Here is a 13,763-nt window from a genome sequence, read left to right on the forward strand (position 1 = left end):
CCTGATTCTTTTCCACCGGCTGTGAGGTGAAGACCACATGTCCCAAGATTCTGTGCTCAAACTTGGCATCATCAAACTACGCCTTTTGTTTTGAATGGGCGACCTCTAGCGGACGGAAAAGTTACATAGTGCAGCTTTAAGTATATTCTACTACTATACTGTAAATTCATACGTTATTGCTTCTCTTCTTACCAGGTTCTCCCAAGGTCATGACAGTGGACGGGTCACAATCTCAGGTTTTGCTACCAGATCTGATTCCTGGAGAGATGTATCAGGTGTCAGTTATTTCAGTGAAAGGTCTGGAGGAAAGCGAACCAGTGTCAGACACTTTTACAACAGGTCAGTTAAATCACTTTACTGGTTAATGGTGTTTTCTAAGAAATATAATATAATAGACAAATATATTTACAGACTTTTATGTTAGATGCGATTAATCAATTTGACAGCACTATAATATTATATTATGTGCTGTCAAATTGATTCATTGTGATTAATCGCATCTAACATAAAAGTTTGTAAATATATATATATATATATATATACACAGGGAGTGCAGAATTATTAGGCACGTTGATTTTCTGATCATATTTTTTTTCCAGGCACATTTGACCAATTCCAAACCACAGTAATCCTAATAACTACTATTGATTTAGTATTTAATAATGTATAAGTGATATATAATTGTTCATGAAGGCTGGAAATGAAAATCACCTTATATTCAGGTGTGCAGAATTATTAGGCATGTTTTCTTTTACAGATAAATTGAGCCAAAAAAGAGGTTTAACTCAGACTGAAAAGTCAAAAAGTATTAAATGCCCATGAGAAGGATGCAATACTAATGCAATACTAGACATTGCAGTTAAGGCATGACCATTGGACAGTGAAATGCTCGTTGGGTCAGCAGGGTCAGACAAAAACATGTGGCGGAGAAAAGACACCTATTAACCGCAAAAGAATTAAGAATTAAGGTGAAGAATTAAGGGTGAAACCATGAGGAACCCTTTAGTCTCCAGCGCCACCATTTTCCAGAGCTGCAACCTACCTGGAGTCTCCAGAAGTGCAAGGTGTCAGGATCTCAGAGACTTCAGTTAGGTAAAGAATCCTAAAAAATGACCCCCACTAAATAAGAATCACAAGCTGAAGTGTTGTAAAATACATGAAGAAGGTTTTTTTATAGGCTTTATAGGTTTTATAGGTTGAGAATGACTCTTGAAGGACCAGCTCCTCATCCTCTAGTACCACTGTTTGAAGAATTCATCTTCCAGAATCTGGCAGTACGTTTTGGGAGTTCATTTTAGTCCATCCTGAAGTCCGTTTTGCAGAGATGGACTAAAAATGAACTCTCAAAACGTACTGCCAGATTCTGGCAGATGAATTCTTCAAACAGTGGTACTAGAGGATGTGGTGCTGGTCCTTCAAGAGTCACTCTCAACCTATCTGTCCATAAAGCCTATAAAAAAACCTTCTTCATGTATTTTACAACACTTCAGCTTGTGATTCTTATCTAGTGGGGGTCATTTTTTAGGATTCTTTACCTAACTGAAGTCTCTGAGATCCTGACACCTTGCACTTCTGGAGACTCCAGGTAGGTTACAGCTTTGGAAAATGGTGGCGCTGTAGACTAAAGGGTTCCTGATGGTTTCACCCTTAATTCTTCACCTTAATTCTTAATTCTTTTGCAGTTAATAGGTGTCTTTTCTTCACCACCTGTTTTTGTCTGACCCTGCTGACCCAACGAGCATTTCACTGTCCAATGGTCATGCCTTAACTGCAATGTCTAGTATTGCATTAGTATTGCATCCTTCTCATGGGCATTTAATACTTTTTGACTTTTCAGTCTGAGTTAAATCTCTTTTTTGGCTCAATTTATCTGTAAAAGAAAACATGCCTAATAATTCTGCACACCTGAATATAAGGTGATTTTCATTTCCAGCCTTCATGAACAATTATATATCACTTATACATTATTAAATACTAAATCAATAGTAGTTATTAGGATTACTGTGGTTTGGAATTGGTCAAATGTGCCTGGAAAAAAAATATGATCAGAAAATCAACGTGCCTAATAATTCTGCACTCCCTGTATATATATATATATATATATATATATATATATATATATATATATATATATATATATATATATACTTCCAGCCAAAAGTTTGGAATCATTAAGATTTGTTAATGTTTTTGAAAGAAGTCTCTTCTGCTCACCAAGGCTGCTTTTATTTGATCAAAAAATACAGTAAAAACAGTAATATTGTGAAAGATTTTTACAATTTAAAATAACTTTTTTCTATTTGAATATATTTAAAAGTGTAATTTATTCCTGTGATCATCATTACTCCAGTCTTGTGTCACATGATCCTTCAGAAATCATTCTAATATGATGATTTGCTGCTCAAGAAATATGTATGATTATTATCAGTGTTGAAAACAGTTGTGTACAAAAAAAATTCAGGATTATTTAATCAACAAGAGAGTTCAAAAGAACAGCATTTGTCTGAAATATAAAACTTTTGCAACATTATAAATGTCTATACTGTCACTTGATCAATTTAATGCATCCTTGCTGAATAAATATATTAATTTCTTTGTTATTTCCACCAAAAAAACACACACAAAAAATATATATATATATATAATTCTTACCGATCCAAAACTTTTGAATGGTAGTACAATGTTGCAAAAGCTTTATATTTCAGATAAATGCTGTTCTTTTGAACTTTCCATTCATCAAAGAATCCTAAAAAAAATGTTTTACACAACTGCTTTTAATATTGATAATAATCATAAATGTTTCTTGAGCAGCAAATCATCATATTAGAATGATTTCTGAAGGATCGTGTGACACTGAAGACTGGAGGGAGTAACGATGCTGAAAATTCAGCTTTGATCACATGAATAAATTACATTTTAAATATATATTCAAATTAAAAACAGCTATTTTACATTTTAATAATATTTCGCAATATTACAGCATTTTTTGTATTTTTAGTAACATAAATGCAACCTTGGTGAGCAGAAGAGACTTCTTTCAAAAACATTTAAAAATCTTAATGATTCGAAACCTTTGACTGGTAGTGTATATCTGTGTGTATGTATACAGTATAGGGATATTCGATATATATAATCGATTTGACAGCACTATAAATAATATAATTAAAATTAATATAATTGAATGTAAAATTAGTGCTGTCAAATCAATTAATTGTGATTAATCGCATCTAACATAAAAGTTTTTATTTATACACATGTATCTGTGTGTGCATGTATATGTGGATATTTATATAATCATACACACACAAATATATTTATAGACTTTTATGTTAGATGTGATTAATCAATTTGACAGAACTATAATTATATTATATATTAGATTAGTGCTGTCAAATCGATTAATTGTGATTAATCGCATCTAACATAAAAGTTTATATATATATATATATATATATATATATATATATATATATATATATATATATATACATATCTCTGTGTGTATGTATATGTATATATATACACAGTATATTGATAATCAATATATATAATCGATTTGAATTAGTGCTGTCAATTCGATTAATTGTGATTAATCGCATCTAACTTAAGTTTTTTACTTTGTAAATACATAACTCAAATGTAAAGTCATGAAAATGTATACAATTAACTTATACAATTATAATGATATAATCAATTATTTAAATATTACTTTATTATAAATGTAATTTGTAAATAACAAATGTTATTTGTTTATATTACATGTAACAAAATAAGTCATGACATTTATTTCTATAGCACTTTATACAATACAGATAGCTTGAAAGCAGCTTCACATCACAATAATTAACAGTGTTGATGTTATAAAAATGTATCAATTATGAGAACAAATTCAATTTCACCTGTAAAGAATTTAATAGTGTAATTATTCCGTTCAAATCAGTTCCATAACTAATACCACAACTATATTGATTTTATATTATAGATAATATTTATTTTAAATATGACAAATATCACAGTTTTTACATGTATCTGTGTTCCTCCAGCCCTGGATACGCCACGCAGCCTGACTGCTGTCAATGTCACTGACACGACGGCGCTGTTGCTCTGGCAACCTGCAGTTTCCACAGTGGATGGATATGTCATCACATACAGCGCAGACACTGGTGGGTTAACCCTCCTGCGCTCTCTCTTGCTCTATTTTAAGCTCGTCTCTACTGCTACTCACAATAGTTTTAGACATCTCAGTATCACTGCTGCCACTGATACCCCAAACTATCATGTGTCGTTGAAAAAAACACTTTTACTGTAGTATCATTTTTTTTCCTCATATGTTTTAGGCTCTATCACTTTAAGTTTTATAGATGAACTTCTTGTGTTTTCCTCTGAAGTGCCACCGATATCAGAGCAGGTTTCTGGCAACACCGTGGAGTTTGAGATGACTTCACTGGCTCCAGCAACTGAATACACAGTCAATGTTCATGCCATAAGAAACCGGGAGAAAAGTGCTCCAGCGACCACAGGCTTCACAACAGGTGAGCAGCAGGCACATTTCAACCATTACTAGAGCTGCAGCGCCCCCTGTAGGACACGTCAGATTATTGAACAGTAAAGGGGTCATTCTCATAAAAAAGCCAGGATTTGGATATAAAATCAGAGTGAAATTCTGTTATGCTTGTACTGTGTTTTTTATGCAAAAATCATCGTTAATATTAAATATTTAAGATTATTTTTTATTAATGTTTTGTTTTTGTGAGATTCGTTTTTAATGTGAACACCATGTAATGCATCAAAAACATTTTTCATAATAATAATAATAATACTGTTAAAAGCAGCTTTAACACAATTTTTAATGTTTTGTTTTATTTTTTAAGGAAATGTCCTATTCATTTCTCATATGTGTCCTGATTGAGAATAAAAAACATTAAATATATCGCAAAAAAAAAAAAAGAAATAATACTAATACTATTAATAATAATAAATATGAAAAGCAGATTTAGCACAGCTTTTAATGTTTTTTTAAAGATATGTCCTATTCGTTTCTCATATGTGTCCTGATTGAAAATGAAAGCCATTTAATGTATCACAAAAAATATTTATGAAAGAAATAAATAATAATAATAATAATAATAATAATACATATTACAAGCAGATGTAACACAGCTTTTAATTTTTTTTAAAGATATGCCCTATTAATTTCTCATATGTGTCCTGATTGAGAATAAAAAGCATTTAATATATCACAAAAAATATTTATGAAATGATAAATAATAATAATAAATATGAAAAGCAGCTTAAACACAGCTTTTACATTTTTTAAAAGACATGTCCTATTCATTTATCATGTGTGTTCTGATTGAGAATGAAAGCCAATTAATGCAAAACATATGTATGAAATAAATAATAATCATAATAATAAATATTAAAAGCAGATTTAACATGGCTTTTAATTTTTTTAAGAAATGTCCTATTCTTTTCTCATATGTCCTGATTGAGAATAAAAAACATTTAATGTATCACAAAAATGTTTTAATAAAATAATAATAATAATAAATATTAAAAGCAGCTTTAACATAGCTTTTAATGTTTGTTTTTTTTAAAGACGTGTCCTGTTTATTTCTCCCATATATCTCAATTGAAAATGAAAACCATTTAATGTATGACAAAATGTACAAAATAAAATGTAATTTAAAAAATATTAATAATAAAATTACAATTACATTGTACATATTGTATGTTTTGCCTAGCATTTTGATAATCAATACAAAAATGTGGTTCCAAATACCTGGATAATATTATGAAAAACTGCTGACCAACTCATTTCAAAACTTTTTTTTCTCCCATAATGCATCAGTGATGGAAGTTTAGCGTTTTGGAATTGTCCTTCATTGAACACACTGTCATTTTATTTCTCTGTCATCTTATTGCCTGAATAAGCATGAGTGTAATGTGATTGTAGATGTGGATGCTCCGCGTGATCTGGTTGCCAGTAATATTCAGGCAGAAAGCGCTTCGCTCACCTGGAAGCCGCCCCGGGCAGCCATCAGCGGATATATACTGACCTTCGAAGCGTCTGACGGGGATATCAGGGTCAGGCATTTCTCACATACTACTAACTTTCAAACGCATATCCACATTATTTTGCCTCACGGAGTACGTTGTTCCAATACATTAGCCACTATATGTAAATAACTAGAGGAATAACCAAGTGCAGTAAAAGGTCAAACTATTAGGCAGTCCTTAGGTTTGTTCATGATTATAATAATACATTAAGATGATGTAATATAAAGCAGGTACAGGTACAATAGCCAGAAGCGAATGATACCGGAAGCCTCGCACATTCAACATGTCTGCTTTTACATAAAAAAATTACATTTTTACTCACCCTCATGTTGGTTACAAATGACTGTGGAACACTAAAGAAGTAAATAATGACAGACTTTTCTTTGTTAAGGTTGAATTACTGTATGTCTTCGAAATAATATACAGTATACAATGTATGCAGTCTTTCTGTCTACATTGTTAGTCAATCAAATATAACTAATATAACCTGCATGCATTAATATTTCATCTGGTGCAAGGCAAACGTTTAAGATTAGAGAGTGTTGTTTATTGTGTAGATTATAGAATTATATTTCTGGATACGATTAGACAGCAATAATATTTCATGCATTTTATAATGTGCCTTTCTTTTACTCAAAGCGCTATAGCACATTACAAAAACAAGCGAAAACTTTATGAAAATCTGGAATCTGAGGGTGCAAAAAAATCGAAATATTGAGAAAATCGTCAATATTTTTAAAGTCCTTAGCAATGCATATTACTACTAATAATTAGGGCTGTCAAAAGATTAATCGAATCCAAAATAAAAGTTTGTGTTTACATAATGTATGTGTGTGTACTGTGTTAATTATTATTTATATATAAATACACACACAAGCATGTATATATTTAAGAAAAAAATATTATTTTTATATATAAAACATTTATATTTATATATATTATAGATTATATAAATGTATATACAGTATATACATGCAAATATTTCTTAAATATATACATGAATGTGTGTGCATTTACATATAAATAATAATTAACACAGTACACACACATATATTATGTAAACACAAACTTTTATTTTGGATGCGATTAATCGCGATTAATCTTTTGACAGCCCTACTAATAATACATTTTGTATATATTTATGGTAGGAAATTTCACTGTAAAAAAAAAAAATCAGGTCTCCAATTAAAAATGTTCTAGTGACTGATCACATCTAATTTTTTTTTAGTTGGCCAAATTTAATTTCTGTGAATTAAATTGCATCAATTCACAGAAATTCAATTTGGCCAACTGAAAAATGTAGATGTGATCAGTCACTAGAAAATGTTCAATTGGAGACCTGAATTTTTCATGGAACATGATCTTTACTTAATATCCTAATGATTTTTGGCATAAAAGAAAAATCTTTAATTTTGACCCATACAATGTATTGTTGGCTATTGCCAGAAATATACCCGTGCGATTTATGACTGGTTTTGTGGTCCTGGGTCACTTATGGTACATATTAGCAATAGTTATTCAATGTTTTTTACTGCTAATTCAGAGCATAACTGACGTACTGTATGTTAACACAGGAAGTGAATCTCGAGCCATCTGTCACCTCCCACGGTCTGTCCGATCTGAGAAGCACCACAGAATACACAGTCCGACTGCAGGCTGTCTCTGAGGACAAGAGGAGCAAGAGTATCAGCACTGTCTTCACCACTGGTCAGTCACTTTACTACACACACACACACACAGATGGTTTTATGTTACATAAATAATATTAGCTATATTACTATTGCTCAAACTTGTGTTTTCAAACCAATCTGCAACCTCTCGCAGTTTCTTTTGAAGCCAGTACGGAAGTGACTTAAACTGCAATTCATCGACTGGCCACTAGGGACAGAGACCAGAAGGGAGCAGAATCTCATTGAGCCTCATGTTAAAATGGCAATTTTTACAGCAGAAGAACACATGTTTACAGGCTGGTACAAATCGTGGTTTTGGGCTATACGGCTAATTTTGCCCTTCATGACGACTGTGAGGGGGTGAATTTTTTTATAACTCATGCGTTTACATTATATAAAGCCTTAAAGTTCTGCATAATTAAGGGCGTGGCCACTTTGAGTGACAGGTGGATTGCCGTTTGTCTGCTGTCTGTTAGTCATCGCGTCACCTCAGCTCCGCCCACGTCCCGCCTCTTTGCCCATTTTCAGCTATCTGGGAGAAAAAAAAAACTCTCTCCAGAAACCTATGGGTGACGTCACGGACACTACGTCCATATTTTATTTACAGTCTGTCTCACACCTGCCTCATTGCGAGTGTTTGTTTCAGAACCCTGCATGTTTTCTCTCTTAGTTCAGTTACATCGGTCAGAGATCAAGATCAGAACTGAAAACAAACTCCTGACCCAACAAATCAAGCTGTATCATAATTCAGAATGAGAAATGTTTCGCGTAAATCTGAGTCTGATTCTGTGGATGAGTACATTATTCGCAGAGTGCGTCTTCATCTTAAAAAGCTTGTCAATCCATCTTTCTTGATTGCATAAACACATTTTGATGCGCTTTGAAATGTTGGCTTGTGAAATCAAACCAAACCAAGAAGAAAATGCGACATTGGGTTATGGGTTTGTTCAAATCACCCTTAAATTCACCATGCAATCAAAATGAACAATTCTCATTTTTATGGAATAATGCAATATTAATTGTGAATGATTTATCTGTGCACATTATTTTTAATTATCTTAATCAAAAACAGGACCCTTTTCACATTTCTGTGATTCTCAGAAGCAGAAGTCATCATAGTTGAGTAAACTAGAATTTAGCTCATAAAAAATATATATATATATTTATATAATATATGCAAGAAAAAGTATGTGAACTACTTGCAGAATGTGTGAAAATGTGAATCATTTGAACTAAACAAGAGAGATCATACAAAATGCATGTTATTTTTTTTATTTAGTGCTGTCCTGAATACGATATTTTACATAATAAATGTTTACATATAGTCCACAATACAAAACAATAGCTAAATTATTAAAATAACCCCGTTCAAAAGTTTCTGAACCATTGATTCTCAATACTGTGTGTCGTTCCCTGGGTGATCCACGGCTGTTTGTGTGTTTAGTGACGGTTATTCTTGAGTCTCTTGTTTGTCTTGAGCAGTTAAACTGCCCAATGTTCTTCAGAAAAATCCTCCAGGTCCTGCACATTCTTCAGTTTTCCAGCATCTTCTGCATATTTGAACCCTCTCCAGAAGGGACTGTATGATTTTGAGATCCATCTTTTCACACTGAGGACAATCGAGTCAGGACAGTAGACTACCAAATAAAAAATAATGCATTTTGTATGATCTTTCATTTTGTTAAATTCCAGGAGAGGAAAGAAATGGCCCCTCAGAAACACTCACAGTGTAAACTGGTTTTCTGTAATTTCATGCCAAGATAATATAACGCAGTGTTATAAATCTACTTTACATGAAAATATAAAACAACTAGCTTTGTAGATTTATAATGTTAATAACACGTCACCACACTGTGGGAAACCAATTGCAATTTCTGTTTAATGCCGACTTTAACCCTTATTATGAGCAATGGTTACCTTAGCAAACACAGAACGATTATTTACTGTTTTATTGGGCAGTCAGGTTGTCATTTTGATGCAAAAAATGTGACTTATATCAAACAACTGTGAGGGAAAATTAATTCACTGTCTACACACCCTTTATAAATGATGTCGGTGATTTAGCATTGCTTTTGATGCACAGCATTCTGCAGTTCTTGTGATCTACATTATCAGTGTGTGATTCTTCGTGTTTGCAGTTGGCACGCTCAAAAAAAATGCCAAGGACTGCTCAGAAGCTCTGCTGAATGGAGAGACGTCCTCCGGTCCGTACACAATTTACATAAACGGAGATGACAAACAACCGGTCCGGGTCTACTGCGACATGACCACCGACGGCGGAGGCTGGATGGTGAGTCTAGATGAGCTGTTTTGGCGTAAAGCAGCGCTAAGTCACAACTTATGTACAACAAATTTAACTATTCATAACGCTATACGTATAAACTAAACATTTACGGAAGCCTTTGCTTAGACCAAGTGTAGCTAACATTGGAATAAAACAGCAAACAGCTTGTGTTTTACCTGACAGACTACAGTCCTTGACATACAGGATATGGAAATGTTGACATGTACACTTATAAAAGAGAGAGCATTATGTGAATAAAGGAATTTGTTAGCAGCTCTTCAACACAAATCAGACCTAAACTCCAGTGCTGGAAAGATGAATGTGTATTTAAACTGGGTCATTTATGTAGTAGAAATGTGAAATTATTTTTGAATTTGGTGCCTTCTAGACTGAGAAAAGACAGAAAAGTGTATTTTTGTCTCATGTGGATGAAAGACAACAACTCCCCGAATGCACTTGCTTCGCTGCCCTACGAGGCCACTCCGTGCACCGCCCCCAGCGTCGTTTTGATCTTCGTAATAATACAATCATTTCATTCAGTACAATTAAAAACTGAACGTGTATTTTCAATAAAGTGTGTGTGAGCCGAACGAAAGTCACAGGACAAACGCAGCTGCAGGAGTCAGATCTCATTCAGCACAAGAGTAAGAGTTGAGCAGAGCTGAGGTAAGCGTGGTTGTCATTCTCAGCGCGTGTCCAGTCTGGCGCGTTATCAGATCACATATGGAAGCTAAACTTTCATAGGAATTCATTGAAAAGTTGAAACATTCACTTGCAGCGCTCCGTTATGAATGCCTGAGGCCGCGCCGCGCATTTACCTTCTGTGTGTGAGATCTCTCCCCTGTGGGTTGATAACATGCGGAACAGCTCCTTCTACTGGCTGTAGTCTTTAGCCTCTGGCCAAAAAATCCTCTGATGACGCAAAATGGCGATATTTGCGTCATCTGAGGATTTTTTCCAGAAATAAAATGCATAATTCTCTCGTCTCAGGGGGATATGAGGGGGGAAAGTACCATAATTCAAATATACTATGGGGTTTCTACTGACACAAAGCCTAATGCTAAATCACTGAAGTTCTTTTTTGTAAGGAAAATATCCATATTAATGACTTTATAAACCATAATCATTGTCTTCTGGTAACGGACATACGCAAGTCCAGTTTCGGTAGAAGAGTGACCTCTGACCGACACATGACGGCTGTAGGAGTAGCATAAGCTCAGGTGAGAGTAGACATCTCTCGTGCTTCAAACAACAAACTCAAATTCTCGTTTTAGACTTTTTGATGACAAACTTTGATGTTGGCTTGACGAAGCCAGGTCTGAAAGTTTGAAAATAACTTTGAAAAGTTTGAAGGTTTTACTCAGAGAAAGTCAAAAAAATTTACTAGCATGTTTTAGCATGTTGCTAGCACGATTGGCATGTTGCTAATGTGATTTAACAGATTTCTAGCATGTTTAGCATTATCATGTTGATATCAACGTGTTAAAACATGCATCCAACATGCTAATTCATGCTAACATTGTATAATGCTACCTGCTAGGTCATTTTAGGACAGTTTTTGCTAGTGTTATGTATGAATGACTTGATTTAAAACATGTATGAAGTGTTTTGGTAGTTTTAGTGCATTTTGAATGTGAAATTGCCTGCGGTGCAAATCTGAAAGTTGTTTAGGAGAACTGTATAAACAGTTTTTAAAAAGTGACCTATGAATTGAGAAATGTGTCCTAGTGATGGTAAAAAAAACAAACTGTAACATCTTTTTCCAGGTGTTCCTACGGCGTCAGAGCGGCAAGGTCGAATTCTACAGGAACTGGAGGAACTACACCGCAGGATTCGGTGACACGAACGATGAGTTTTGGCTCGGTGAGACTCCATTTAATGTCATTGTAACATTTAAATCTACTCGGCATTCACTGACAAAGATTGTGCATTGATGTCTTTCAGGACTGTCAAATCTCCACAAAATCACTGCAGCTGGTCAGTACGAGATCCGCGTGGACCTGCGTGATGGACAAGAGAGTGTGTTTGCAGTTTACGATAAATTTTCCATCTCAGACCCTCGGTCTCGCTACAAGATCCAGATTGGTGCATACAGTGGTACCGCAGGTGAATTAGATTGAGCATTAACATTTTTATTTATGCATTCGGAAGACAAAGCGACAGCTTTTTTACATTGATTTTCAGTGTAAACACATGCTAGATGGACGTCTTTGACAATTGCACATGCGTCTCGCATCTTGTGCATGACGCCATTCTGCATTAAAAATGCGGCACTAAAGTTCAAATAAATGCCACTTTTAAAAAAGTCTCTAGACCTGCAATGTGTCTTGCATTTTGAATGCCCTTCAAGGTATTACTTGTACATATTATCATGCAAATATTAAGATAATTTCACCCTTGAATACGTGCATACTTAATATAACTTCTTAGGGGATTTCTAATATTTCATACCCAATGATTGCAAAGGGGTTTTTTTTATATTTAGCTTGTAATGTTGTGTCTTTGTGTCTCTCTTAAGGCGATTCCTTGTCGTATCACCAGAACAGACCCTTCTCCACTTATGACAATGACAATGACATTGCCGTCACCAACTGCGCCCTCTCTTACAAGGGAGCGTTCTGGTATAAAAACTGCCATCGAGTGAATCTGATGGGGAAATATGGAGACGGCAGTCACAGCAAAGTAAGAAACACATCGAGTAATTTTCTCCACTCGTAGACAAAAGTAAAGAATGGTTTTGGCCAATTACATCTGATATCAAAATAAATGTTACTGGCTGTTTTAAATAAAAGTTAAGTAACAGAAACATGATCTGACTTATCTCTGTAAAATATCAGTAACTAGGGTGACCAGATGTCTCATAGTGTAATAGGCACCACACACACACACGCTCACAACACATAAACACAAATTCACTCGACAAAAAATTCACTGAAGCTTTGTCGCACACTTAAGCGGCATCAACTAGGGGTGGGCAATATGATCCTGATATGAGATATTTTATTTTATGAAAAGTTATTTTATTTTTGTGACATAAAAAAGAACAAAGAAACAAATTACAAACAATAAGACAAATATGATATGACATGTTTTTCAAGTACAGTAGGTTTATTTAACATATATACATTTTTTTGACATCTTTTGTTGTTTGATTAATGACACAGACAGGTGTTTTAGGCTGCTATCACTTTAAGGCTGAATGCTTGATCAACCGGTAAAATACTGACACATATCCAATTTTCACCGAGACGTCATTCACTTAAGCCATATAACCGACTGTATTCACCTGAGATGCTCCACATGATGGCCATTTTGACAACAAGAGAGCTGAATTTAGGATTGCACGCTGTCTGAGAGAGCGTTTCTGGTGTGTGTCATTCAGCGCGAGACCCCATTGAGTTCTTTTTTTCATAACTTGCTGCGCATAATAACTTGATAAACTCTTTTTGAAGATTCTCATTAAATTTACACACTCGTCTGACTTGATCTCTAACTGCAAGTTAGACGATAACGAATTGTGTGCTATGCTCAAAATATACTATGATATGGGAAAATATGAAAATATGGGAGAAAACGTGCTTTTTTCATAATAAGTTGGGACTGAAATACGAGACTCTCTCTGAGAAAATGGGACATCTGGTCACCTTATCAGTAATGCTGCGTTGAATTAAACTTGAATTGAGCGTCTGGAGCGAGTGATTTCCATGTTAAATCAATGTAAAGACGCGTTGATGCACGTCTGGAGGTCC

The 13,763-nt window shown here is 34.2% G+C and overlaps 1 protein-coding gene across 1 annotated transcript in view; it reads left to right on the forward strand.

The window, feature by feature from the left end:
• Nucleotides 1-13,763, forward strand: part of tnca (tenascin Ca) — a gene marked incomplete at its 5' end in the record, with an annotated part of 74,098 nt that overhangs the window by 58,236 nt on the left and 2,099 nt on the right. Inside the window, 9 exons of the mRNA XM_079815906.1 lie at nucleotides 196-339; nucleotides 4,044-4,163; nucleotides 4,389-4,532; nucleotides 5,957-6,087; nucleotides 7,635-7,767; nucleotides 9,869-10,020; nucleotides 11,781-11,877; nucleotides 11,959-12,120; nucleotides 12,533-12,696. Coding sequence (XP_079672032.1) covers nucleotides 196-339; nucleotides 4,044-4,163; nucleotides 4,389-4,532; nucleotides 5,957-6,087; nucleotides 7,635-7,767; nucleotides 9,869-10,020; nucleotides 11,781-11,877; nucleotides 11,959-12,120; nucleotides 12,533-12,696 — 1,247 coding nt within the window. The remainder of the gene's footprint in view (nucleotides 1-195; nucleotides 340-4,043; nucleotides 4,164-4,388; nucleotides 4,533-5,956; nucleotides 6,088-7,634; nucleotides 7,768-9,868; nucleotides 10,021-11,780; nucleotides 11,878-11,958; nucleotides 12,121-12,532; nucleotides 12,697-13,763) is intronic.

Source organism: Gobio gobio (genome assembly GCF_949357685.1).
Source record: "Gobio gobio genome assembly, chromosome: 4".
NCBI lineage: Eukaryota > Metazoa > Chordata > Actinopteri > Cypriniformes > Gobionidae > Gobio > Gobio gobio.